The 27,534-nt window shown below is 45.1% G+C and overlaps 1 protein-coding gene across 1 annotated transcript in view; it reads right to left on the minus strand.

Annotated features, from left to right (window-relative positions):
* ASAH2 (N-acylsphingosine amidohydrolase 2) overlaps positions 1–27,534 on the minus strand; it is an 85,504-nt gene that overhangs the window by 11,844 nt on the left and 46,126 nt on the right. The window contains exons 16-19 of the mRNA XM_068258932.1: positions 25,598–25,693; positions 19,349–19,444; positions 12,186–12,338; positions 625–684 (exon numbers count right to left, since the gene is read on the minus strand). Coding sequence (XP_068115033.1) covers positions 625–684; positions 12,186–12,338; positions 19,349–19,444; positions 25,598–25,693 — 405 coding nt within the window. The remainder of the gene's footprint in view (positions 1–624; positions 685–12,185; positions 12,339–19,348; positions 19,445–25,597; positions 25,694–27,534) is intronic.

Raw genomic sequence — 27,534 nt, forward strand, 5'->3', positions numbered from 1 at the left:
AAAGGCTACAAAGGCCCAGGTCTCGGGAAGCTGCTGCCCAACGGGGAGGCTGGACATGAAAGACAGATTCCTGCATATGAAAAGGGCAGTTTCAAATGGGTATAACACATAAGAGAAAGAGCTTCTGCTCAAGGAAGCTGGACATGAAAGAGGCTGCTAAACATGTATGTTACATGAAAAAAAGAGGACACTGTGTATGGAGCTGAAGGGTGGATGATGAACACGAACGAAAGGAGAGACTGAGTTGCTTTGAAGTACATTTGTGTAGTAGAGTGCTGCAAAGTACATTTAACCGAATCTATACTTGCTTCAAACCTCCATCATCTCAAATAAGGCACTCTGTTTATTTTTATTATTATTATTATATAATACACAATTGGGCTTTATACACAATAGCAGGCATCTATAAAGAGAATATGTAGTCCTTAGGGGTCTCAGAGGTCCATAGAGTAAGCAAAATGGATTTAGAGTGGGGGTATGATTGCTGCGTCACCCAAATCTCACTCCATCCAAACAATGTGTGGTGCTATTGATATCAATGTATAATAAGTCTACATGTATCAAACGTATTACATAGCTGTGATAACTAAAAAAAAAAAAATAAGGGTGAAGGCATATACTCACCATATATTCCACAGAATTTCTGGGGTTCCCAGCCACAAATGTTACTGAAGCTACTTCACCCTGTGAACACACGTTGTAGACAATGATTAATGTCAGGCATAACAGAGTAAACATGCAAAGCCTTTAAGGAAAACATGGTTGCCGCTACTGCAAATCGCGTACGTTAAAAAGGGGCGTTGGGACAAAAGGACGCAGGGTTTTAAACGATAAACATGGATAACGTTTAAAAATATAATGTACTATATTTCGTTTAAAAATAATGTTTTATAAAGTTATAAATCATTAAATAATGTGCATGAAATCGGCAATTGTGAAAACTTTAATGTTCCGTTTAAAAAGTGAAATGTATAATAACGTTTAAAAAAAAATTAGTAAGTAACCCTCCCTGTACCTACCCCTAACCCCTAGACCCCGTATTGGTGCCTAAACCTAAGACCCCCCTGGTGGTGCCTAATCCTAAGACCCCCTGGTGGTGCCTAAACCTAAGACCCCCCTGGTGGTGCCTAAACCTAAGACCCCCCTGGTGGTGCCTAAACCTAAGACCCCCCTGGTGGTACCTAAACCTAAGACCCCCCTGGTGGTGCCTAAACCTAAGACCCCCCTGGTGGTACCTAAACCTAAGACCCCCCTGGTGGTGCCTAAACCTAAGACCCCCCTGGTGGTGCCTAAACCTAAGACCCCCCTGGTGGTACCTAAACCTAAGACCCCCCTGGTGGTGCCTAAACCTAAGAACCCCCTGGTGGTGCCTAAACCTAAGACCCCCCTGGTGGTGCCTAAACCTAAGACCCCCCTGGTGGTGCCTAAACCTAAGACCCCCTGGTGGTGCCTAAACCTAAGACCCCCCTGGTGGTACCTAAACCTAAGACCCCCCTGGTGGTGCCTAAACCTAAGACCCCCCTGGTGGTGCCTAAACCTAAGACCCCCCTGGTGGTACCTAAACCTAAGACCCCCCTGGTGGTGCCTAAACCTAAGACCCCCCTGGTGGTGCCTAAACCTAAGACCCCCCTAGTGGTGCCTAAACCTAAGACCCCCCTGGTGGTGCCTAAACCTAAGACCCCCCCCTGGTGGTGCCTAAACCTAAGACCCTCCTTAGTGATCACTGTATTGTGTGTAGAATAATGTTTTAGAAACAGTAAGGGATAAAATATATTACAATTTACGTTACGTACTGATCGCTTTATTTTGTGAATAATAATGTTTTACAAACAGTAAGGGATAACATTTAAAATAATGTTTTATTGAAATAGGAAACGTAAATCATCACAAGCAGTTATAAAACATTAAAAATCTTCGGGCGGCGTTGGAAAACGTTATTATTCTCGGGCGCCCTTTTTTCCTGTTCGGTGCCCAGTAAACGATATTTATTATGGGAGTGAATGGCGGCGCCCGATTTGTCCACTAGCCTCCTGCGCCCTTTTTTACCGTTACCCTGCAAATCATGCTACGACCCACATAGGCACAGGCCAGGATAACAAAGGTGCGCATACATCCAGCAATGATGTATGCACAGATTGACTAAGAGACAGATCTCTATCTGATTAGAGACACTTAAATTTGTGGGGACAGCAGCCGGGGGTCTGCCGCGTTTGTCGGTTACCACCTTACAACAGATCAACCATGTTGGACCAAGATTTTCCAGCTTGCTCAATCGATACATTCAATGGACTTTGGCCCGAAATTGTTTGAATTGATCGGGCATGCTTGTTCCTTCATCCAAAGAAGTAGAACCTCTTGCTATAGTAAGTTCTGGTGATAAATCTTATTTTGTCCATATATTACTGAGCTCTATCATGCTGCAACTATATGCTGGAACTGTGTTCCGCTATCCACTCTTTTTGATTAACACATTCAAAAAATCTAATGCAAAGTAGCTGGCACCTATATTATTGCTGCATAGCTTTATCAAGAATGCACACAAGTTCTTGTTTACTAGAATGTGCAGTAAAATATTGGAAGATTATGTAGTTCAAGTGAACTTGAGATGAAAATACACTGATGAGATAAACAATTGTATTTATCCTCCTACTCCTAAAAATGACCATTTTTTTTAGCTATCCCATTTTTTTAAACAATGTTTTATTTTTTGTTCCATATACGGTACATTGAAAACATAAAACAGACATTGCAAAATCTGACACATAAAATTGTGCATCTATTTATAATAGAACATTATAAATGCATATAATCTAATTACACACTGCCTATACATATACTGTATACTTCCCCACCTCTTGTTTCCACCCCATTCCTTTAGATTGTAAGCTCACAAGGGCAGGGCTCTCACCCTTTTGTGTCATGGAATGTTATTAATTTAATTGCTTGCACTCTGTTAGACATTTATACATTTTAGTCATCATGTTAAATCAAATTGTAATCAGCAGTTCTGTATTTTGTATCAGTGTTCATATTTGATGTATATTACTGTCTGTATCATTATGTATCCCTTGTTTGTTTTCTTACATTGTACAGTGCCACGGAATATGTTGGCGCTTTATAAATAATAATAATATAGGAACCAAGATTTTCTCCCTCCCCTTTCCCTACAAAAACAACTTCCCTCTTCCCATTCCCACCATTGGCGCAATAAAAAAAAACACTAGACATTTCTGTAAAATATTATGTAAGCATCCCAAAGTACCTTGCAAATCTGCGTAAGCATACCAAGTTGTATATTTAAAGGGATCTACCATCTGTTTTATTTCCGCAGTAGTATATGTAGTTGTAATAACATTTCTCCATGTTGTAAAGAAACGTTTGGTCGACTTTTCTTTATGCATCAATGTCTCTTGTCTGTCTATGTCTAGCATATGAACCAAATCCTCCTTAAGATCCCAGATGCTGGGCACAGGTGGGTAGATTCATGTATTATAGATTGTCTTACATGTAGCCAGTAACATGAGAAGCAGAAGTCTGGATTTTCCTATAGGATCCATTTTTATCATTTGTTTTTCTGGATCTCCCAGATCCATATAGTTAAATAAACATAACTGTGGGGAGAAATCAATATCCACTCCACATACACCTGCTATATCATGTTAAACTTTACCCCAGTAATCAGATATCTTGGGACAAGTCCACAAACAATGATATATATTTGCATTGGCTGTTTTGCATTTCGGGCAAACCAGAGTATAACGAGATGGGGATGCTTACATTTCAAATTAAAAGCATATTTTGCTCTGTGTATCATTTTGAAATGTGATTCCCTCTCCGTTTCGCTTATCATTAAATTAAGTACCAAAAGATTACCCTGTATGATTGTTTTTCCTATATCAGGATCTGGGATATATTTATCCCAATTTTTGAGATGAATATGGATCCATTGCTCACATTTATGTGTCAGTAGACTTCTCTGAATCTCAGCCAAAGACTTTTTGTAAATGGTAGGGGCCAATAATTTATCGAAATCATTTGTACATCAGACTTGTGACATATCTCTCAAATTAGACATACAGTTGTGTTCAAAATTATTCAACCCCCAATGCTGTAAAGGGTTTTAGGGAATTTAGTGTACATTTGTAATTGTGTTCAGAATGAAATCTTACAAGGACTTTTTAAAGAATCAAATGCAACTAAAATTACATCAATTGTTTTTGTAATACAGTACTAAATGGGTTTTTTTGTGATTTCTTCATTGACACAATTATTCAACCCCTTAAAGACTACTACTCTTAAGAACAGAGGTTCAATCAAGTGTTTTCGATCAGGTATTGAAAACTCCTGTGGATGTTAACGAGCAGCAATCAAGCATAATAAGCACCAATTAGGCAGATTTAAAATGACTGTGATACTCAGCTCCTTCTAGACATTTACTGGTGTGTTTACAAACATGGTGAAGTCAAGAGAATGGTCCAGGAAGATAAGAGAAGAGGTGTGTAACGATCGGTGTCAGCACACAGAGAGAATCTGATTATTGGTGATCTGCAGTATCACCAAGAATACAGATATATACCCGATTATTGATGATCTGCAGAATCATCAACAATACAGATATAGTACTAACCTCTGGACACCTGTATATATAGTGAGTGTTTGGTGCAACAGTATACTTTGAGTAATCCACCTGATGAGCAGGTGGTCTTTGGCAGTGTGGACAACACTGCTCTTTTGAGAAGCACGAGAACCCTCCAGCAGCCTGAGATCTTCCAAGGGGTGGAGTCTCAGGCTGAAGTAGGAAGGGTCAGAGAGTGAGTGACACCTTAAGGTGGATGTCACTAACTGATCTGGAGACTATCTCCTAAAGAGGGGAGATAGCTCTCGAGGTCGGGCAAGCCGGGTCGGCAACACACGGACAAATAAAGTACAAAGACAGAAGGCTGGTTCGATATCCAAGACAGCCAGGGTTGGCAACAGATAATCAGATATGCGTGGTACCGAATCAGCGAGCGGAGGGATAGTCAGGAAAGCAATAGGTCATAACAGATATCCAACAATGCCTAGTCTTAGGTGTGGGGTCCGTGGTCTCTACACCCTGGAACTAGTCTGATGTATAACAGAATGATAACACAAGTTCCCTAGTCTTGGGTGTGAGGTCCGTAGTCTCTACACCCTGGAACTAGTCTGAAGTATAACACAATAATAATACAGTAGTAATCTGGCTCAGTGTGAATTCCCAGGTCCTCCTGGTTCAAACACACTGTTGGATCTGACTAAGGTCTGAGTGCTTCCACGTAGTGTTCGCAACGGCAAACAACTTGTGACTGTCCAGCCGTAACTATATATAGAGTAGCGCTCTCTGGCGCCACCCCTAAGTGATAGACCATGGCCACTAGCTCTGAGGTCAGCTGACCAGCCTGGTCAGCTGATCCCCCCTTGGCCATCATAAAAGTTCTGCCTCTCAGCGCGCGCGTATTCCTGAATCTGTGTGAACTAACAGACCCAGCCACACCAGCCGCATACTGCTGCGTGCAAACCGCCGCACTGGACGCGGAACCAGCCGCCCCGCTATCAGTACATGCGGTGGCTTTTCCGCGTTCACTCCCAGTACCAGACGCATGCCTCTGTGTGCAAACCGCCGCGCTGGACGCGGAATTAGCCGCCTTGCTGTCAGCACACGAGGTGATTTCTCTTGTCGTTTTGTGGGGGTTGGAGGGGACGCAGCATGAGGGGAAAGTCATGGCCACATTCGGCTGGGAGGGGGGACTCCCCCCCCTCCTCCCTCACCTCGGGGCTCTCCCCTCTGCGCTCCCCTCCACTTTAAATTAGAGTCCGGGCAGCAGACAGATACATACCTTCCGTGCTCTCCATCCGTACAGGAAGTCGCATCAGAGACTAGCGAGAGGAACGCACGCTGGAGCGCACGGAAGGTATGTATCTGTCCGCTGCCCGCCAATGCCCGCCGATGCCCGGACTCTAATTTGAAAGTGGAGGGGAGCGCAGAGGGGAGAGCCCCGAGGTGAGGGAGGGGGGGACCGCCCACCCCCCCTCCCCGCCGAATGTGGCCATGGCTTTTCCCTCATGCTGTGTCCCCTCCAAAACGGCCCTGAGTGGGAGCAGGGGCTGCAGACCCTATTGTTACACCAGTGGTACTGAGTACTAAGAATGAATGTCACTTGGGGGTTGAATAAAACTGATAATGAGGCGAGCACAGTAAAGACATTTGTGGTTATTTCATAATAAATGTTATGTTATATTTGTCTGACTTACAAGTTCCTCTTTGATTTAATTGTAAACAAGATGACTGAAATGATCAAAATCATTGTCAAACTGGCCAAAACATAAATCATTTTGAACACAACTGTACCAAAATCCTTAAAGTGGACCCAAATTAAAAATACAAGATTTCAGAAATAAAATCTATTTTCTAAATTTATAATAATAAATAGCAGCCTTTTTTCAGCTGCATGATGACAAATATAAAATATTTTACATTTATTGGAGGAACCCCTCCCTTCCTTTCAAACTGCCGGAATTTTTCCGGCAAACTGGTGGAGTAGATGGTGTCCAGCAAAGGATCCGAACGTTCTGATATCCGCGTACATGCGGATATCCGAACGCATTATCCGGGCTATCCGGGCGGATTCGGAAAAACTGGAAGTGGCCTATAAATAGCTTCCAAAACGTTTTTTGAGGTAAATGATGCATGTAGCATCATGTTTTTTTTTAAAGGGAAACACTAATTTATTATGTGGGGAGTTAAAAATACAAAAAAAAAGGCTGTAAATTAACATCAGGAGTAGGTTCCAGACAGCGGTCGTGCAGCCCACAAGGGGCTTGATTCACAAAGCGGTGCAAACTGTTTAGCATGGGTGTGCTAAACAGTTAGCACGTGAAGTGGTGTTCGCGGACTTTTTCACACGCAAAGTGCAGCGATTCGCATGATCGCGGACTTTTGCGAGCGCAATTTTCCGCGATTCGCACGAATCTGCTAAACAGTTTGCACCGCTTTGTGAATCAAGCCCATTGTGTTCAAAGTCCAACCGCACATCTGGGACATGACAGTTTTCAGCTCAGACACCTCCAAAAAAATTACACAGCAATTGTGTTTAGTTTACATAGTTCACCATGGCACCTAGTGTGTTGGTACCACGGCTGTAAAACATTTTTTAACCAGGCTTATGACTTAAGACGGAGCCTGGAGGTTGTGGTGGTAAAGGGTAGTAAGGCAGGCATAGTGATTTCCAGCCACTTCATTTCCCCCTCTCGCCAACAACAGGGGCCAGGAATTCACCAACCACCCAAGCCTGGTTTATTTTGAGAAATGTCAGTCCGTCCACAGACTGGGTGGACAGACGAGAGCGCTTCTCGGTGACCACACCACCGGCCGCACTGAAGTACCTTTCGGACAGCACGATGGAAGGGGGGCAAGCAAGGACTTCCAGGGCATACTGCACCAGCTCGCTCCAAATATCCAGGTGCTTGACCAGTAATCCAAGGGGTCTACAGGGGTGTCGCTGTCAAGCCCGCTGTAGGACCCCATGTAGTCTGCCACCATCCGGGTCAGGCGCTGGTTCTGGCTTTGATAGCCACATGCTGCTGCAGGCACCTCTTCAGTCAGCAGCTGTACCGGCGTGGCGTACAGCGCCTTTGTGAGAGACAGCAGGTTTGATGGGCGCCTGCTGCTGATGGACGCAGGCACTTGCTGCTGTGCTGGCTGGACTGTGGCAGAGGGGGGGGGGGAGTCTGGGGGTAAGCTTCCTCCAAGTGCTGAACCAGGGACCGTTGCAAGTCTCTCATTCAGCGCACAGGGTCTCCTCCTGCAGGCAGGAACTGATGCAGCTTCCCCTTCAGCTGTGGGTCCAGCATCAGGGTGATCCACATGTCCTCCCGAGCATGCATCTGCTTGACCCTTGGGTCACTGTGCAGGCACTGCAGCATGTGCGCTGCCATGGGGAAGAGGGCTGCCATCTCTGCTGACACATACTCTTCATCACCCCAGTGCTATCCTCCTCCTCTGATTCCTGAGCCTCCCCCTGCTCTCTCCACCCCTGCACCACTGCAGCTGCACTCGGCCGTTCCCCCTCATCTTCAAGGTCAGAGACCTCCAACTCCAAGTCCTCAACCTCCTCCTCCTGACGCACAGAGGTGGACTGTGAAGGTTGCTGCTGCTGCTCCTGCTGGATCAAGGCTGCCTCTCCCACTTCCAACAGAGCATTAAGGGACTTGTCCAGCATGCACACCATGGTCACCCACTCACACAGCGATGCACAGTCCCAGCTGAACATGTTGGTGGCCTCCAGGAAGGGTGCCAGCACCAAGCACACCAGCTGCATTTTTTCCCACTCTGCATTCAGGATGATGTCCGGGAGGTGGGTGGTGCCGGTCCCAAACACGGTGGCATCTGTGGTGGCTCTGGCCAGGTTTCGGTTGACAGCCTGCCTCTGTTCAACCAGACGCTGTAACATGGCCAAGGTGGAGTTCCATCGTGTTGCAACATCAATAATGAGCTGGTGCCGTTGGAGGTTCAGCTCCAGCTGCATGGCTTCCAGGACCGCTGAGGCACCGCCCGAGCGGTGGAAATAACCCACCGTTTTCCAAGCCGCTTTCAAAAGTGGGTCCATCCCCTGGTAGGTGCTCAGAAATTTCTGTACCACCATGTTCAGGACGTGGGCCAGACAGGGGATGTGGGTGAGGTCTCCCCCAGTGGATGGCAGCAACCAGGTTGGCCCCATTGTCGAACACCACCTCTCCAACTCTGAGGCCTCTGGGGGTCAGCAAACTCCTCTCCTTCTTTTGGAGTTTGGCCAGGACGTGGTCTGCTGTCAGTCTGTGCTTCCCCAGGCTGACCATCTCCAGCAGCGCTTAGCAGTGGCGGGCCTTCAAGCTGCTACTGAGGCGGGGGTGTTTGGCGGCAGGTTTGCCGGAGGGTGGAACCGGACCAGAGAAACCTGCTGCAATTCCCCTGACTCTGCTGTGGGGTGGCACCACCCACTGGATTGCTGCTGTGTCCGATGCTGCTGTCCCCTCCTCACCCTCTTCCACCAAACTGACCCAGTGTGCAGTGAATGAAAGGTACCAGTCTGTCCCGAACCAGATTGACCATGAGTGTGACCATGAGTCCATGGTCACATGGACCCGCTTACCCACCGCATGATCCAGCCCACGCTTCACGTTGGCCATCGCGAAGCGGTGCAGTGCTGGGATGGCCGTGTGTGAGAAGTAGTGCCGGCTGGGTATTGGCCAATCCGGCGCTGCCCTCTGCAGGAGAGCACGCATGTCGCTCCCCTCCTGCACGAAGGAGTATGGGAGGAGCTGGGAGGACATGGCCTGTGCAAGCAGGCCATTCAGCTGGCGGATGCGACGGCTGCTGGGAGGCTGAGCCCTGACCACAAAGGACTCACTCAAAAGGGTCTGTTGGCGTTTTTTGGTTGCACGGGAAGAGGAGGAGGGAGCAGAGGAGACCATTGAGGAGGACTGACTGCCTGAACAGGCCTCGGTGTCGGCAGGAGTGGCACTGGCAAAGGGGGTTCTGGTGGTGCTTTTGGTCAGAACACTGCTAGTGCCAGCTTCCTTCAGCCTCTTGAACGCCTCATGCTCGTGAAGATGTTTGTTGGCCAGGTGGTTGACGAAGCTGGAGGTGCCATAGTTGGAGGGGTTGCAACCTCTGCTCAGCTTCACTTGGCACACGTTACAAGTCACAAACTTGCTGTCCACTGAGGTCAGATCAAAAAACTGCCAGATTGGGGATTGTAATTTTCCCTTACACCCTGATTGGACTGCTGTTTTTTTCTCCCTGCAGTGGTTGGGGCCTGGGGTTGAGTGGTGTGGCTGGTAATAGCGGCTGAAGATGAAGCAGCAGGCTCCTGCCAATGTCAACGATGCAGATCCTCCGTGCCAGACCCATGGATGCATCTTCCTCCTCAGATTTAGAGCCCACATCCCCCTCCTGTGGTTGGTAGTCATGGTCCTTCATCTCGTCATTATTATTATCATCAGCATACTCCCCCTCCTCAAACAATTGCTGGGATGTTGATGACCCCCAAACTCCCCTTCTGCTGACACCTCAGGCAAGGAATCCCCCTAAACAATCATTGTCACCATCTTTGACTCCTTCGCAAACCCCAGTGCACCCAGAATGCCCTTCTCAAAGTCAGTGGTAACAGCCCTGTGTCTGGACTACAGAACGAGCTGACTGAGAGTAGGCTGCCCGCTGGGGTCGACATGATGACCGACGAGTCCCCCTGCACTGCTGGGCGGCTGCTGCTGCGAACAGGAGTAGTGGTGGGGGTGGAGGTGTCTGTTGTAGAGCTGGTGGTGGCCTGCTCATGCACCATCAGCTGCATCACAGGCTCAGCGTCTTTCTCCTCCAATTTGCGGCGCCGACCCTGCTGAAAAATGGCCGCTACACGCTGCTGCGCATCTGCAGCATGACTCCCCCTATCAGCTGGGCGGCAGAACTGCTGGCGGTGACGGTGCCAGCAATGTTCCCTCTCTTCTTGCCCTTGATGCCCTTCCCCCGGCTGCCAGTGCCGGCAAACATGGTGCAAGATTGTGTGATGATGATGTCATCAGATGGATGTGGGGTACTTGCACTTTATTGAAATTGGTGTTGGACTTTGATGAATCAGCACGAGGGGTGACAGACAACTGAGTAGAAGAAGAAAACAGTGTGCACACTAACGGACGGTCTATCTGTCACACAAACTGGCAATCAGCAAGCGCAGCACAATTGAAGTGATCTGTACCTAACACAGATACAGTACTAGTCTCTAACAACTAAGCACTGCAGTAATGACTACACAATAACACAGTAATCCCTATGCCCTAAACTATACTGTAGCTAAGGCAATATAGCACAGGCCTGGGCTGTGTGCACAAACAGCACACACACAGACACAGACACCTAACTAGCAGAGCTGCTGCAGGCTCACAGACACACACACTAACTAAAATCACAATACAACAAACTAGCTAAACAACAATAAAAGAGTGGTATAATACAGGTGTTTATGTGTAAAACGCTGGGTTTAACACAGTACAATGCACTTGCTTTAGCCAAACAGCACTGGAGATGTCTCTCAGTGAGCAGTCACAAAGCAAGGACGAGTTCCCTCAACATGGCCGCCTCTTTATATACAGGGGGGGCTGGCCAGAGTTCCCCTTTGTGATTGGTTGCTAGGGCTTCTGCTGGGAGCCCTCTTTTTGGCTCAATGACGTCATCTCCTTAGTTACAGTATTCAGATTCGGATATCCGACGGATTTCCATGGATATCCGGGTATGCGACCAAATATCCGTGGATTGTTATCCAGATTTGCACAGAAATCCGGAATCCGAATCCGATAGCTGAAAAAAGTTCGGATATCCGGGTTACCCGGATATACGGAATCCAGATTAGCAGCACTACCCTTTATGCACTAAACTAGCAGGAAAACCTAGATGTCCCCAAAATGCCATGTATTTGGAGATGCACACTGGAAGCAGTAACACAGGGACAGGAGGATGACACAGGGAAAGCGGGGTTTTATTATATAGGATTATTGTGTGGCTCTCAGGTTGTCTTACTTCCAACCTTCCTCAACATTGTCTGAAAATAACCTACTAATTTGGATGCCATATACATTTATTTGGCTTTATGCCTTGTGAATGTCTTAATTCTTGGCGTGTAATATGTCCACTCGTATGCTAGATAAAGTTGATTGAAGCAGAAAATTTAGATTGTGTTTTTCTCTTCTTTGCAAGTACACCAGAACTCCTCTTTGGGGCCCATCTATCCTGGAAAGAGGTTCAGAACTCCTCTTTAGGGCCCATCTATCCTGGAAAGAGGTTCAGAACTCCTCTTTAGGGCCCATGTATCCTGGAAAGAGGTTCAGAACTCCTCTTTAGGGCCCATCTACCCTGGAAAGAGGTTCAGAACTCCACTTTGGGGCCCATCTACCCTGGAAAGAGGTTCAGAACTCCTCTTTGGGCCCCATCTAACCTGGAAAGAGGTTCAGAACTCCTCTTTGGGGCCCATCTACCCTGGAAAGAGGTTCAGAACTCCTCTTTAGGGATAGAGGTTATAATGCACTTCTGTTCCTTTGGTCCTCTCATCTTAGCTTATAAAAATAATTGTCAACTATTTCACAAACCAATTCCTTGTAATGAGGACAACTTTATACCACATAATTCATATATTACTTACTGGCAGATACGATGCACTGACATCTTTCAAAATATCTCCAATTGTCTTGTTGTCTGGGGCTTTGTCTACAGGAACAAAAGGCAGCCAACTATTAAGTTGGGATTCATTAACGAATGGTGGTTCTGGTCCTTTGGGCAGTTGATGAACAGTATTCTGAAATGAAAGCAAGTATAAATGCAAAGATAACATTTATCATGGAAGCTTTTAGAATTTAAGTACAATTATAAATTTTAAAACTTTGAAAACTTCCACCTGAATAATTATATGCACCCTCAGAAATGTGTTAAATGTTTTAAATCAGTTTGGCAGGGCCGGATTACCGACCAGGCAACAAAAGCAGTTGCTTGGGGCCCCCCCATTCAGAGTCAACGGGGCCCCATCAGCACATAAACCAGCCCTCGCCATCCTGTCGGCTGGATGGTATAATGGTTAAAGGGACTCAGAGCAGTGCAGTAACTATGGAAAGATGCATATCATTTTAAAGCTCTTTTTCTCCTCTTTCCAATGATATATAAACGGCCGCCCTATGCTTTTTAGTTTTCGCTATTTTCACGATCGAAATCGCAGCCACAAGACGACTTTTCTCCAAAGTCGGCAGCTCGATTCAGCACAATGCAATGAAATATAAGGAACCCAGGGGGATATAATTAGGATGTAATTAATTAGTTGTGGTGTATGCTACTGTTCAGAGTTCCTTTAAGGGCTCTGCCTCTGACACAGGAGACCAGGGTTCGAATCTCAGCTCTGCCTGTTCAGTAAGCCAGCACCTATTCAGTAGGAGACCTTAGGCAAGTCTCTCTAACACTGCTCCTGCCTATAGGGCACGTCCTAGTGGCTGCAGCTCTGGCGCTTTGAGTCCGCCAGGAGAAAAGCACGATATAAAAGGATATTTGTTCTGTCTTGTCTTGTCAAATGATGCCGCGTGCTGCTGATTGTCTTCAGAGCCAGGCTCTCCTCCTAGGTCCCCCTCCTGCTATTGTGCGCTCTGACGCTCCCCACTCCAACCCTCCCTTCCCACAGAGAACCACAGCTGCAGCAAGAATGACAGCAGCAGATGGCAAACGCTCACTCACCTATCCATGATCCAAGCGATAGAGATCCCGTCGCTCTGAACTTCCTGATTCTCCGATCAGACAGGAAGTAGGAAGTAGTAATAGTAGTAGTAATAGACTGGCAGCACTCTAGAGGAGATGGGCTCCGGATGACGGGACCTCTATTGCTTGGATCGCAATAGGTGAATGCGAGTCATCTGGTGCCATCATTCTCCCCCGCTGCGGCTGCCTTCTCTGCTGGATTATCGTATTCACTGGGATGGAGGCTGCATGGTGGCTGTCTAGTTTAGGAGGAAATCAGTTGTTCGGTGGTGGGGGTGGTTATGTAATTCTGTCTGCGGAACGGCTTCCGGTTTGGCGGTGTTCAGAGCTTTCTGCTATGGAGATGCCAGGCTGGAGATGCAGGGGGAAAGTGCTGCTGCTGTGATATCTGGCGCCCTCTTCACAGGGGTGCCCCAGCCCCTGAGTGCAAATGTCCCAGCCATTCATCTCTCACTCTGCATTTTGCCGCTGCTATTCCCTGCATTGCGCACCCACAGAGGAAAGCGGGCTGTTGCCCATAGCAACCATTAGCTCGACTGCCCCGGTGTGTGCGGCATGTTGCTGTGCAGCTGCATCTTCTGATTCTATTACGACATGATGGGGGGCCCAAATCAGTTACTTTGCTTAGGGCCCCATTTAGCCTTCATCCGGCTCTGGTTTGTGGGGATCAATAGATCACTTTAAAATTCAGTTAAATAGATCAAATCTACCAGAAAACTGACCCCGTCTACAAAGCTCTTTACAACCTAGCTCCTTATCTAAATAAACTTATTTCCAGATAACATCCTGAACACAATTTCCGCTCTAAGGCCGGACATACACGGCTCGTTTTATGCGCCGGATCGAGCCAGCGGCTCGATGCCGGCGCATCCCCGCTCGTCCGCGCGTGCACGCGGATTGATTGCCGTTCGTCCCCACCAGCGCTTCCTTATCACCGCTCAATTCCCTGCCATTGTCCGCCGGCGGGAATCGAGCGGGCGCGGGTTGAGCGGCATGATCGGGCCAGCTGAATATTATCAGCTGGCCGGATCAGCTGGTCGATACACGGTACAGAAACGTACCGTGTATCCCCAGCATAACAATATTCTTCTGTCTTCCTCTCTGGTCACCTCTTCTCACTCCAGCTTACAAGACTTCTTTCGATCCTCTTCCCTCCTCTGGAACACCCTCCCTCACATCCGCCATTCACCCATGCGTACACTTTTTAGGCGCAACCTGAAAACACACCTCTTCAGGCAAGCATACTCTCCTACCTAGGACACTTTGGCCACTGGTCATCATTTTTTACCATCTCATACACAGCTTCCCTTTACCTCCTCTCCTATGCCTTAAATCCTTAGACTGTAAGGCCTTTTTGGCCAGGCTCTCCTGCCCTTTTGTCCCACAATGCATTTTTCGTAGCTGGACTGCAAATCGGATGGGATAGAAGCCTATAGGAAGGGATGGTGTCTCTTCCCACTAGGCTTCCCCCACATTAAAATTGTTCACCTGCCCCATAGAAATTGATTGTCGACTTCCCTGCTTGTCATTGAGACCAGGAAAATTATGGCTTCCTGTTTTCAAAGGAGCCAATGGGAATCCTCCTGCAGTACAGAAAGTTCTGTTGCTAGGTAGGATTCACTTTTTTTTTTCTTTTTACAAACCAACAGGAGGCCCCCATGCTTTTTGGTCTCCGGATGAGCAGAGGATGAGTGGGGATGGGGCAGAAGACGGGAAATGCGCTGGAAGTACCAGTGGACGGGTGGCAATGCAAACGCAGTGTCCCAAGTGAAGAATGCCAGCATCACATCCTGAGCAGGTTTGCTTATTGCAATGTTTATGCATCTGCTGCGTTTACATCCTAGTGTGAACCGGGCCTCAGAGACTATGGGTCCGGAATCTATAGCAGCTCTGTGTCTTTTCAGTTGGTAAGACTTGTCCTGTATTTTAATGGTAAAAAAAAAAAAACATCAAATTTAAACTATGACTCAATATTCTATTAAACTAAGATTTTATTTACCTCTGTACTACAAACAAGAGGCATCCCCTACAGATGAATCTCAGCATTTACTATCTTACCTCTTCATAGACAGGGTTGGTTCTCTCATGAAGCAAGGTAAAACATTTGCATCAGGAACAGATATTTCAGGGGCAGAATTTATGTACTGTGTGTACCTGAGGGTGAGCAGTTTGTTTGTCACAGACTCACAGCCCGCCAATGTGCTATTGAGTTGTGCTGCAGCATGTCATGTGAGAACATTAAATGAAGCAGAGCAAATTGTCTGGTGCTGTGCGATCATTCCAAAATAGGTGGGTGGGGCACATCCTCACATGTTTGCCTCAGGTAGCAAAAAGTCTAGAGCCCGCCCTGCTCATAGATTAAACACTATATGATTACATTGGTTTTTTTTGATCAACAAAACTCAGTTTATTGAGGTCTTACAAGTCATACAAGGCATTGACGGGTAGTAGCTTTCGTACAGCAAGAGTATAGTACATAAAGATACAACAAATTCAAGCATGTCTTAGCTAAAATTAACATTCTATGGCGTCAATTCACCAGAGGTTACCAACCTATTTATCTCTTGGGAGGTAATGTACCTCCTGTGATATCTCCAAATAGCAATTCTCCAAAAGTATAGGGGAAAATATCGACAGAGAGAAATGCAAGAGATAAATGTGAGATAAGTATGAGATAAATAAGTGATAGTAGTTAGTTTTTCTCCAAATCATAATTCACCAGGGAAGAAAGGGGGTGTGGCCATTAGTTATTTTTTCATCTCTTTATCCCCTGAATGAACCTGGATATATCGTGGTTTTCACACAGCAGCTGCTGCTGTGGAAGATGGAGCCTTTTGAGCTTACTCTGTGAGGCCCGGTGCACACCAAAAACCGCTAGCAGATACGCAAAATGCTAGCAGATTTTGAAACGCTTTTTCTTATTTTTCTGTAGCGTTTTAGCTAGCATTTTGCGGTTTTGTGGAGCGTTTTTGGTGTAGTAGATTTCATGTATTGTTACAGTAAAGCTGTTACTGAACAGCTACTGTAACAAAAAACGCCTGGCAAACCGCTCTGAAGTGCCGTTTTTCAGAGCGGTTTGCATTTTTCCTATACATAACATTGAGGCAGAAACGCCTCCGCAATCCAAAATCTGCAGCAGCCCGCGAGTATGCGTTTCTGCAAAACGCCTCCCGCTCTGGTGTGTACCAGCCCATTGAAATACATTACCCAAGCGTATCCGCAGCCGCAAGCGGATCGCAAAACGCAGCCGAACCGCTCTGGTGTGCACTAGGCCTTAGAGCTTGCTTCTATTATGAGGAGACGAAGGCGCAGGAGGAGGGTCTGTTTAATCGCCCCTCGTATTTTTCGTGAGAGAACAGTTCTTGATAATTTTACTGAGACAGAGGCGGTGAAGAAGTTCAGACTCACTCGTGATATGATTTATGATATGATCCGACAGTAAAAGGCGGGAATACTCTGGTCAGGTAGTGGTAAAACTCTGACTCCTACCCACAATGCTTCACTTTCAAGCTTACAGAGAGAAAAATTATCCCATGTAAATCATTAATACCGATTACCTAACTCTCTGCTTTCTCACACTTTCCTCATGCATATCTCTCCATTATCCCCTGCTATCGAACACTGTTCTCTCTGTCCTCTCACACTGGTGAATTGACTCCAGAGTGTTAAAATACCTCATGAGATAAACTACCTACCTTTTTTCTCTTAGTAAATCCTCTCTGGTGAATTGACGCCTCTGTTCTTGATAAGCCAATATTTGCCAAGATCTGGTCTCTGATAAGATCGGGATCTACATAATCATGTGCGGCCAGCCAGTTGCACCATATTTTTTCAAACTTACCCACAGCCCCCCTATGTTTGTAAATAACTTTTTCCAATTTTAGCGAGGCGTTTACCTGCACTATCCACATGTTTATAGTGGGGGGATTGGGATTTTTCCACATCTGAAGAATCAATTTCCTAGCCACAAACAGTACTCTTAAGATCGCAATTCTAGTATGCTCGGACATAGTGCCATCCTCAAATGCCCCCAACACACAGACCACCTCAGTACGTGGGATCTTTATTTTAAAAATTTGATCTATAGCCATCAAAATATTATTCCAGTATCTCCTTAATTTGGGACAGTTCCAGAGCATGTGCAACAGGTCCCCGTGATCTCTAGCGCATCTAGGACAGGCTGGCGAGGGAAGCAGACCAAATTTGAATAGTCGTTTAGGTGTATATTGAGACCTATGGATTATTTGAAGCTGCGTGAACTTCTGTGTGGCATTTACTGATAATAGGGGTATAGCCTGAAGGGCCTTCAACCAATCTTGGTCTGATATAGTTGGAATATCCTTGGTCCACATATCTCTACGATTACATTGTTTAACAGATAATTGTTACTATCTTTTGTAAAAAAAAGAAAAAAAAAGAAAGGCATACATAGACAATACACAGTCACAGCCTGGAACATTATAAAACCCTACACACACAACCCCTCCCTTCCTTCCCTCCACCTTTCCCGCCGACAGTCATGGGTTCCAGACTTTCTCAAACTTATGGTGGCCATACATGGTACAGTTTTTTTCATACAATCTTACCATTTCTATGTAATATAAGGGAACTGCCTAAATTATCCTTTCAGTATATTCACTTAATTTACCTTATACTACATAGAAATGGTAAGATTGTATGAAAAAATTGTACCAAGTATGGCCACCATTAGAGGGACAATTCTAATGTTAATAATACATTTCCTATTAATTATATGATTCCTATTTTAATCTTTTAGGCTGGTTTCACAGTGGGACGTTACAGGCGCACGTTAGAGCAGCCTGTAACGCACCCCACTGCACAGCAATGAAATATCAATGGGCTGTTCACAGTGCCCACGTTGCGTTACTTAGTAACGCTGCGTCACAAGGCAACGTACTGCATGCAGTACCTTATAAGCGGCAGAGCCGCGTTAGACTGTTTGCACATGCTCAGTAACGTTGGGGAGGAGCGGAGAGCGGCCAGGCACATGGCTAATTAATATTCACTGCACTCAGTGACATGCAGTGTTTACTTCCTGGAGCGGCCGCTCAGTGCGGCGATTGGCCGGGCGGGAGCACGTAATACCGCATGCGTCCAACAGTATGCATCACGTCATCACGGACGCCAGAGCGAGCTGCACAACGCGGCTCACTCTGACGTCCACATCAGAGAGCACCAGGCGTTGCGTTAGGGGCACGTTATGCGACCATAACATCCCCTAAAAAGCAACGTCCTGGTGTGAAACCAGCCTTAATCATAACGCATTTTGCTGGTCACAACCAATTTCATTGTGTGGTGTCTTTTTGAAAGATAAATTGCAAATGAGCGTCCCTTTGGGTCTTAAAGAGGTACTCACTTAGCAATAAATCTTCTAAATAGATATCAGCTGATGACCATGTCCAACGAAACGCTTTGTGGTTAAAGAATTTAAACTGAGTCATATAGTGTCTCATTTTTTAGGGTGAAGAAAACACTATAAGGCCAAACAGATCCTTGCCAAAAATTAGAAGGGAGATTGATTGGAAGAAGCTCAGTGGTTGTCTTGAAGTGTACCGGAGACGATTTATGACATGATGAGATAATCATGTGTATGTACAATAAAAAACATATTAATAACCAAGTTTTTTTTGCTTGTTTTATTTTGCTGAGTGAAAGAATTAATTTCTAGGCATGGAAGTGACAGCTTCTGTCTTGACGGTAGCTTGTTGGAAATATAGTAAACATCGCTGATAAGCAAACTACAGCCATAAAAGTTTTCCTGGCAGAATAGAGCAGAGGGAGATACAATACATGAACTATTGACCTTTTACTAATTCTGGGACACTTATTAGGCTGGCACTGAGCAGAGGAAACAAAACATTCAATCTAGTTTGTTAATGTTAAAATATAAAATGAAACCGTGGGATATCTAAAAAAACATAATTTTCACCTCGGGTTCACTTTAATGACAACCTAATCTTGTGAAAAACATTCAGTCTATATAATAAACCTTTGCAACATAGCAGTATTACTCTAGGTCTGCCCTGGATTACTTTGGTAATTGCTTACCTCGGCTATTGCTTTAGCCAGAATGCCATAGTGCTTCAGGTAAGCAGAGAGTGTGTGCGGCCCAAAAATAGTAGATGCAGCCTCATATCTCTGCGCCTGTAAGAAGAAAACACAACACTCTTACTTCTCCCCTCACAGGGAAGCAAAACCTAATCATTAGAATTCTGTGATAAATTATTCACATGTTTAAAAAAAAAATCATCTAAATATTCACATTTTCATATCAATATTTACTCGACAGAAATAAGTTTACTCTTCAAAATTCAATACCCTGAGGAAGTAAAATTCGTTTTATGTTTGCATGTACTACGGCACTGTTGTGCTATTTAAATAAATGCATTTAGGCTGGGTCTGTGATGCGCATTTGATTGCACAGTCGCAAAAACGTTTATGTTTTCAGAAATGTTGCATAATGGATTTACCTGGCATTGCAGAGGGTCACTGAGAATTACTGCCAGATTTTATGCATGATTTTCATCCTAGAACATAGTTCTCCAACCCTGTCCTTAAGGCCCACCAACAGTACATGTTTTGCAGGAAACCACACACATTCACAGGTGGGGTAATTAGTGTCTCAGCAGAGCTGATTATCTGCCAGTGTGGATTTCCACAAAACATGCAACATGTTGGTGGGCCTTGAGGACAGGGTTGGAGAACACTAGAAGACTCTGAATACAGGTGGCCACACGGCATACAATTTTTTAAAAAAATTTTTTTTAATTAATACAATCATTTTTTTTGATTGATTGTACAATCTAAAAAACTCTGACAAGTGTATACCACACATGTTCAATTTTTCCTCAATTATAAAAAAAAATGATTGAAAAGTCTGAGAATATTGACTAGGTGTATATATTAAGAAATTGACAAACTACCCTATATCTATATTTTGAGAAAACCGATTGCATTTCATGCTTAAATTAAAAAAAAAAAGCTTTCGATTTTTGGGACAACCAATTGTTTTTATCGAATTTCTGTAAAATCGTATCATTTTATTGTGTGTGGCCACCTGAAGTAGGAGCATCGTGACTAAAATAAACAGTTGTATGAAGATAACATATAGCACTTGTTTCCACTGTAAGCAATTGTATGCATTCTGGAAAACACATGCGGTTTGTGTTTCATATGGTACCTTATTTTTGTGTTCCCATTTCTGTGTTGCTTTTTTTTTTTTTTTTTTTTCAGATACCAAATGCACTTCATGTTATATTTTGTGTTCCCATTATAGTCCGCGGAAGTGCATAAGAATGCATTAAAACACACAATTTCAATCCCCTATACACTTTTGAGTATACCTCATCAAAAATGCAAACATGCACAGAATTACTACATAAATGTTCACAAATGTGTGCGAAAGTAACGCCAATGTGGTCCACGGTGCATATAACAAACAGATGCAATGCATTATACTAAAAATACAATTTATCGTGGAAATAAGCCTTGAGGACGAGTGCTTTGAAACTCACTTTATAACTCCTCCACAGGTTTTGAGATAGTCATGCAGAAAATGAAAAGACAGTTTTTACTTAATCAATTAAGGAAATGTTTTCTTTATTTTATTTATTTAAGACATACTGGGCATGATTCACAAAGCTTTTTAACCTGTTTTCACCTTATCTAGGTTACATTTTTAAAGAAAACCTTTAATGAAGAAAACCTCCCCTGTGGGGTACTCACCTCGGGTGGGGGAAGCCTCCGCATCCTATTGAGGCTTCCCCGCCCTCTTCGGTCCCACGGCGGCAGCAAAAATCCTCCCAGAACGGATTTACCTCCCCGGCTCCAGCGCAGGCGCAGTATCCGCTCTCTGCACAAAGATAGGTGAAAATAGCCGAGCTCCGTCGGCCGCTCTACTGCGAAGGCACAAGTCTGCTGTGCCTGTGCAGTAAAGCGGACCCGACGGAGATCGGCTATTTTCGCCTATTTCCATGCGGAGAGCCACAACAGCGCCCCCGCTGAAGCCAGGAGAGGTAAATAAATCAGCGCTTATCAGGCTTGTCGAGGGAGGATTCTGGGACACTTCAGGGGAGCCAGCGCTGGACTGCCTGCAGCTGCAGGAGAGGGGGATGCCTCATTGGGACCCTGAGGCTTCCCCCTCCCGCGGTGAGTACTCCCCAGGGGAACTTTTTTTTGTTACAGGCTCTCTTTAAGCTCCCAAAGAGCAAAAATATAATATAATTAAGGTAAGAAAAATAATATTGAAATTAAGTTAATCAAGAACAACTTATTTTGAGTGATTATTTTGCTTGTAAATGTGCTGAAAGGGTATTTTTATCAATTAGGTGATAAATAAGTAATTTATGAGAGGTTTTCTGAATAAAACCCATTGTATTTTATGATTACCGGTATGTCTCCACAAGGTTTTTAATCTCTTTGTTTTAGGGGCATCACATTTCATATTAACCCTCCTGGCGGTTTATTAAAATCCGCCAGGGGACAGCAAAGCAGTTTTTTTTTTTTTTTTTTCTCCATGTAGCGAGACAAGATGATGCTACATGATAGCCACTGCTCAGCGGCATCCCCCCAGCCCCTTCAAAGAACGGGATCTCCTGGAGGGCTTCCCCCGTCCCCATGGCGACGGGCGGGATGACGCCACTGACGTCATCAACGTCGTGACGTCAAAGGGGACTCCGAACCACCCCTCAGCGCTGCCTGGCACTGATTGGCCAGGCAGCGCAGGGGGTCTGGGGGGGGGGGGGGGGCGGCTGCGGTGCGACGGACAGCGGCAGATCGGCGGGTAGCGGCGGCGATCGGATTGCACACGCAGCTAGCAAAGTGCTAGCTGCGTGTAGCAAAAAAAAATTATGCAAATCAGCCCAGCGGGGCCTGAGCGGTGCCTTCCGGCGGCATAGCCCGTGCTCAGCACGGGCTTACCGCCATTGAGGTTAACCAGCCGGGCGGTATGGACGAGCTCAGCTCGTCCATCACCGCAGGAGGCTGCCGCTCAGGCCCTGCTGGGCCGATTTTCATCAAATAAAGAGCAGCACACGCAGCCGGCACTTTGCCAGCCACGTGTGCTGCCCGATCGTCGCTGCTCTGCGGCGATCCGCCACGAGCAGCGGCGAAAGAGGGTTCCCCCAGCCGCCTGAGCCCAGCGTAGCCGGAACAAAAAGTTCCGGCCAGCGCTAAGGGCTGGATCGGAGGCGGCTGACGTCAGGACGTCGGCTGACGTCCATGACGTCACTCCGCTCGTCGCTATGGCGACGATGTAAGCAAAACAAGGAAGGCCGCTCATTGCGGCCTTCCTTGTTTATTCTGGGCGCCGGAGGCGATCGGAAGAACGCCTCCGGAGCGCCCTCTAGTGGGCTTTCATGCAGCCAACTTTCAGTTGGCTGCATGAAATAGTTTTTTTTTTATTTAAAAAAAACCCTCCCACAGCCGCCCTGGCGATCTTAATAGAACGCCAGGGTGGTTAATGGTGCTCAATAAACAGTTACCGGCATTCTGCAGTGCATACGTAGTAGTTCGCTGCCAGTGCACAGGATGCAGGGAGAGGTTTTGCTGCTGCAGATTGAGGGACAGTGAGAGATAGGCTGATTGTGCTATTAGTGCTGTGAAGCTGCTTCTTAGGTGCTCAGCTCCTTGCAGTTCACCAGATAGGACCCCCCAATTCCCCCCACCCCCTTTCCCAGTAGTCCTTTTGACGATCCTTACCACTAAAGTCCTGTAAAGGAACTGACATTGACCCTGCTGTACTGATGTGTTGTTGCTTTTTGTGGTGTGGTGTCTTGCAAAAACACAATACCCATATACAGTGTAGTGTATGGTTGTGTCAATGTTATAGCCCAGTGTCAATGGGCAAAAGTGATAGAGTGTCACTGACATTTGTAACACTACATGTGCTTTTATCCCCACACAGCACCACATCAACACTCTTGTGACTGACCCTACTATGTGTTAAAGAGCAGCTGTTAGGTATAAGGTCTCAGAGAAAATAAACACATATATCAGTAGCTAAAGATTGGCTGTACTTACATTACATATGCATTTCACTGTCCACGTTTGTACTTCACAGAATTTTTATATAGTATATGCAGAGATTGATGCTCCTGACAGCTCATGGCAGGTTCCATGTTTTTCTGTCTTCTATGAAGCCAATTGTGTCGTCATGTCCTGCCTGCTTCCTGATCACAGAAAAGCTTGTACTGAATAACACAGTGTGCAGTGAATATTAATTAGCCATGTGGCTAGGAACAATAGCTGACTCCTGCAGTGTACTCTGCCCGGAGATTTATCAGTGCTACGCGCTGGACTGATTACAAGCTGCTGTAACGTCTCATTAGCAGCCGAGGGGAGGGCCCCAGAATGCTTTGCAGTATAGTATGTGGCTTGCGTCCTGCTTGGGTCTAACAGCTTTGCTGATAAGCACACATCAAAGGTAAGAGAGATTTTTATCTTCACTAATGCCTTTTTGGCTTCCTTCTAAACTGTTTAACACAGGAGAATAGAGGTTTAAATTAGCTTCTGCAGTCTGACAGTTACTCTTTAACAATGATCTCAGTGTGTAAAGAAAGTGAAAACAATGTCACAGACATTTATGACAGTACCCCTTGCCTGGTCACTGCCTGCTATAAGATCAACCTATAGTGTTACAGTGTCACACCAACTTCTGTGTGACCAACCGTACTATGTTATTGATGATCTCAGTGTGTTGAAAGAAAAATTGTAGGCATTGCAGCGCCATAGTAAAATGTACCAGTAAGAAGATATTTTTCTGAGGCAGGCATCCTGGACCTGTTCTGGCATGTGCAGAGGCAGGTCAACAAATTTCTGGCACACAGTATTAGGGCTAAGGTCCATCTGACCAAACACGGGCAGGGAAGGTACATAACCTCCACTGCCCAGTGGGTAAACATGGTGGTGACAGTGGGGAATCCCATCTTCTCAAAACAGCTTGTAGTACTTCAAGGAGTAGGAGAAAGTTAGTTTTTAAGACATCTGTAACATGTCCAGTTATCCTAGTACCTAAATACATTATGTAGCTATCCTATCTTTCCATCTAAAGGGAAATTGTTCTGAAATCTAATGTCTTATATCGGGTTGCAAGTTAACATTAAGTGCTGCGGACTTGTCTTAATTTTAAAAAGCGAAAGTTCTCCAAACCTGACAAACTCCTGCAACCAAATAACAAATGTAATAACCGGGTTAGTGATAAAAAAAAATACTAAATTGTCTCGATAAGCAGCAACTTTCTGGTGTCGATTCGACAATGATAAGCTTGAAATGTTAACATTGTGTCTAATAGTATTGTGTCTATAGTAGTAGAATGGAGGACTTGACATACACTGCTCAGAGCAAATCAGAAGCTTTCACCAAGACATTTGCCTTGCAGGACATGTTTTTGGGAATCAGAGCAGTTCTGTGATATCCTGTTTAATAAGAAAACAGAGACGGTTTATCTAGATTGAACGAAACAAAATTGCTTCCTGTCCAGAGTAATAAATGTATTTATATAAAATATAACTTTTATTATTCCAATTAAAAATCATATATATTTTCCACCAATTCATCGATCAGATCATTGACTATCAAATACAAAGTCAGTTCTGATCAGCCTATTCCTCACTAAAGTTGTTTATGTGCTATATTCCCCCCACCACAAATCCAACATGTTTCGGCTCCCTAATTGGAGCCGTCGTCAGGGAATAAAAGTGCTCAGTGCTAGGGTGCTAAGTGAATAACATAATCACATATTCACAACATATGGAAAATAAAAAATGAGAGCTGTGCTCTCTAGCTCAGTCAGTCATCCATCATGCTAAACAGTTAGCACGCGAAGTGCCGTTCGCGGACTTTTGCAAAGTGCCGCGATTTGCGCAAATTGCGGCACTTTGCGCGCGCAAAAGTCAGCGAATGGCACACCCGTGCTAAACAGTTTGCACGGCTTTGTGAATCAAGCCCTATGTATGTATATATATATATATATATATATATATATATACCGGTATATATATATATAATGTGTGTGTGGTTTGTGTTATTGTTCAGTTGACTTTACCACCATTTTTGAGCTATTCATTCCAGATAGGAGATTTGTTAATAATTCATATCTACTGACATGGCCCAATAAAAGCCTGTTTTTTCTATTTCAATGCAGTTTTGCATGGCGCGGCTATGAATTATTACATTCCAATACTTTATAACATTCATGCCTATGCAGCATTAATCTTAAAAGGTCAAATACAGTATATGTTTATGTTTAATCTCCAAGTTAAATGCTATTCTTTCTCAGCATATCCTAGTCTGTTTCACCTGATACTCTTCAAAGGTGGTGATATAATGTGTATAGACATTACTGAGTCCCGAAATAACCACGTCAATGTTTGCAGAGCTAGATGGATCCAGTTCCTAGAAGAAAAAAAAAAGACATCCTGCAAGTGAGTAGATTTTAAAACAACAAATATAAAATATTTGATGTTTTTGTAGGTATGGAGGGCAGGTACATTAAAGATTGTCAGCCATAAAATAAAATTCCATTTACCCACTGCTCTGTGTTTATTATGTGTCTACATGCAATTTGCATTGCAAGCATTCCAATATAATCATAAATGTGTCTGCTGTAATGAATCTTATCTCAGTCAGCCTCGCTCCATTCTGGTACATTCAGTCAGAGGCAGTAAAGATGGAAAATGCCTGGAACAGTTTTCTCTTTATTTACTATATTAATTCACTGTAATCAAAACATGGACACAATGAAGCAATGCAAATGCATTGGAGCCATTTTAACTTCCCTGGCGGTAACCCCCAGTCAGGCTCGAGGTTGGAAATCCACAGCTCAGAGCGGTAACCCCGAGCATGACTCGTGGTGCCCGCCGCGAGATCTATGCAGAGTATAGCGCACAGCGGGCACTTCAACTCACATCCCCCGGGATCTTCCTGTCCTCCGAGACTCTGCATCCCCCTGGTGAGATTGCCGTCTGTCATCATGACGACAGTCAGCGATCTCATTATAGGGTTACAATGCCACCCAAATGATGGAAGGAAAACTGCAGCGCTGGATCCCAGGGAGGTGAGTAAGTGTAGGGGCTGCTGCAGACTCTCTAGCAGCATGATTATTTTGTGGTTTTAGGGTCTAAAAGCACGGATCAGTGAATAATGGCGCACAGTGCCTATGCATACAAATGGCGCCGCATTAAAAACATACGCTTATCGCTATTTAGTTAGTACTGCATAATAATGGCGCATAGGGAAAAAAGAAGAAAAACGGCACTCACTAACGTTATTTATCAATAGTGGCACACACTAACGATATTTATCAATAGTGCCGTTTATTTGCCAAACAGCAGACGTTATTGCCCACAGTAACATTATTTATCAATAGCGCCCTACATAAGCCAAACTGCAGAAGTTATTTAACTGCAAAACAGTGAATGGATTTAATGTAACACTGTCAATGATAGGGTTAGGCACCACTGGGGGGAAGTCTTAGGGTTAGGCACCACCAGGGGGGTGGTTAGGGTTAGGCACCACCAGGGGGGTGGTTAGGGATAGGCACCACTGGGGGGGAGTCTTAGGGTTAGGCACCACCAGGGGGGTGGTTAGGGTTAGGCACCACCAGGGGGGTGGTTAGGGTTAGGCACCAACTGGGGGGGTCTTAGGGTTAGGCACCACCAGGGGGGTGGTTAGGGTTAGGCACCACCAGCGGGGTCTTAGGGTTAGGCTCCACCAGGGGGGTCTTAAGGTTAGGCACCACCAGGGGGGTCTTAGGATTAGGGATAGGTACAGAGAGGGTTCTGTGTGTTAACGCTAAATAAGAATAAGGCTTTAACGTTAAATAACAATAAGGCTTTAACGTTAAATAGCGATAAGCGGCAAACGGATTAGCGGCAACACCGTGCGCCATTATTCGCAGGCGCCATTTTCAGATGGATCCCTAAAAGCATGCAAAAAATGCACCGCTTTTAGGTCCTAAATCTCGGAAATAATCATACCGCCAGGGAGGTTAATACCAGATTTGCAAAACTAAGTTGTGAGATTCTTGCTGACAGATTGGAAGTTTGATAAAAATCTCACTAACTTGCTAGAAACAATTTTGCTCATCCCTACGCAGTCATCATCATACTTCAAATAACAAATGCAACAGTTATTACCCCTAAATAAAAAATGCATCCATCATTTTACTCCAAATAACAAATGCAGCAATTATTACCTCCAAATAAGAAGCACAGTTATTATTACATCCTGAATAA

This window comes from Hyperolius riggenbachi, chromosome 10 (assembly GCF_040937935.1).
Source record: "Hyperolius riggenbachi isolate aHypRig1 chromosome 10, aHypRig1.pri, whole genome shotgun sequence".
NCBI classification, from domain to species: Eukaryota; Metazoa; Chordata; class Amphibia; order Anura; family Hyperoliidae; genus Hyperolius; species Hyperolius riggenbachi.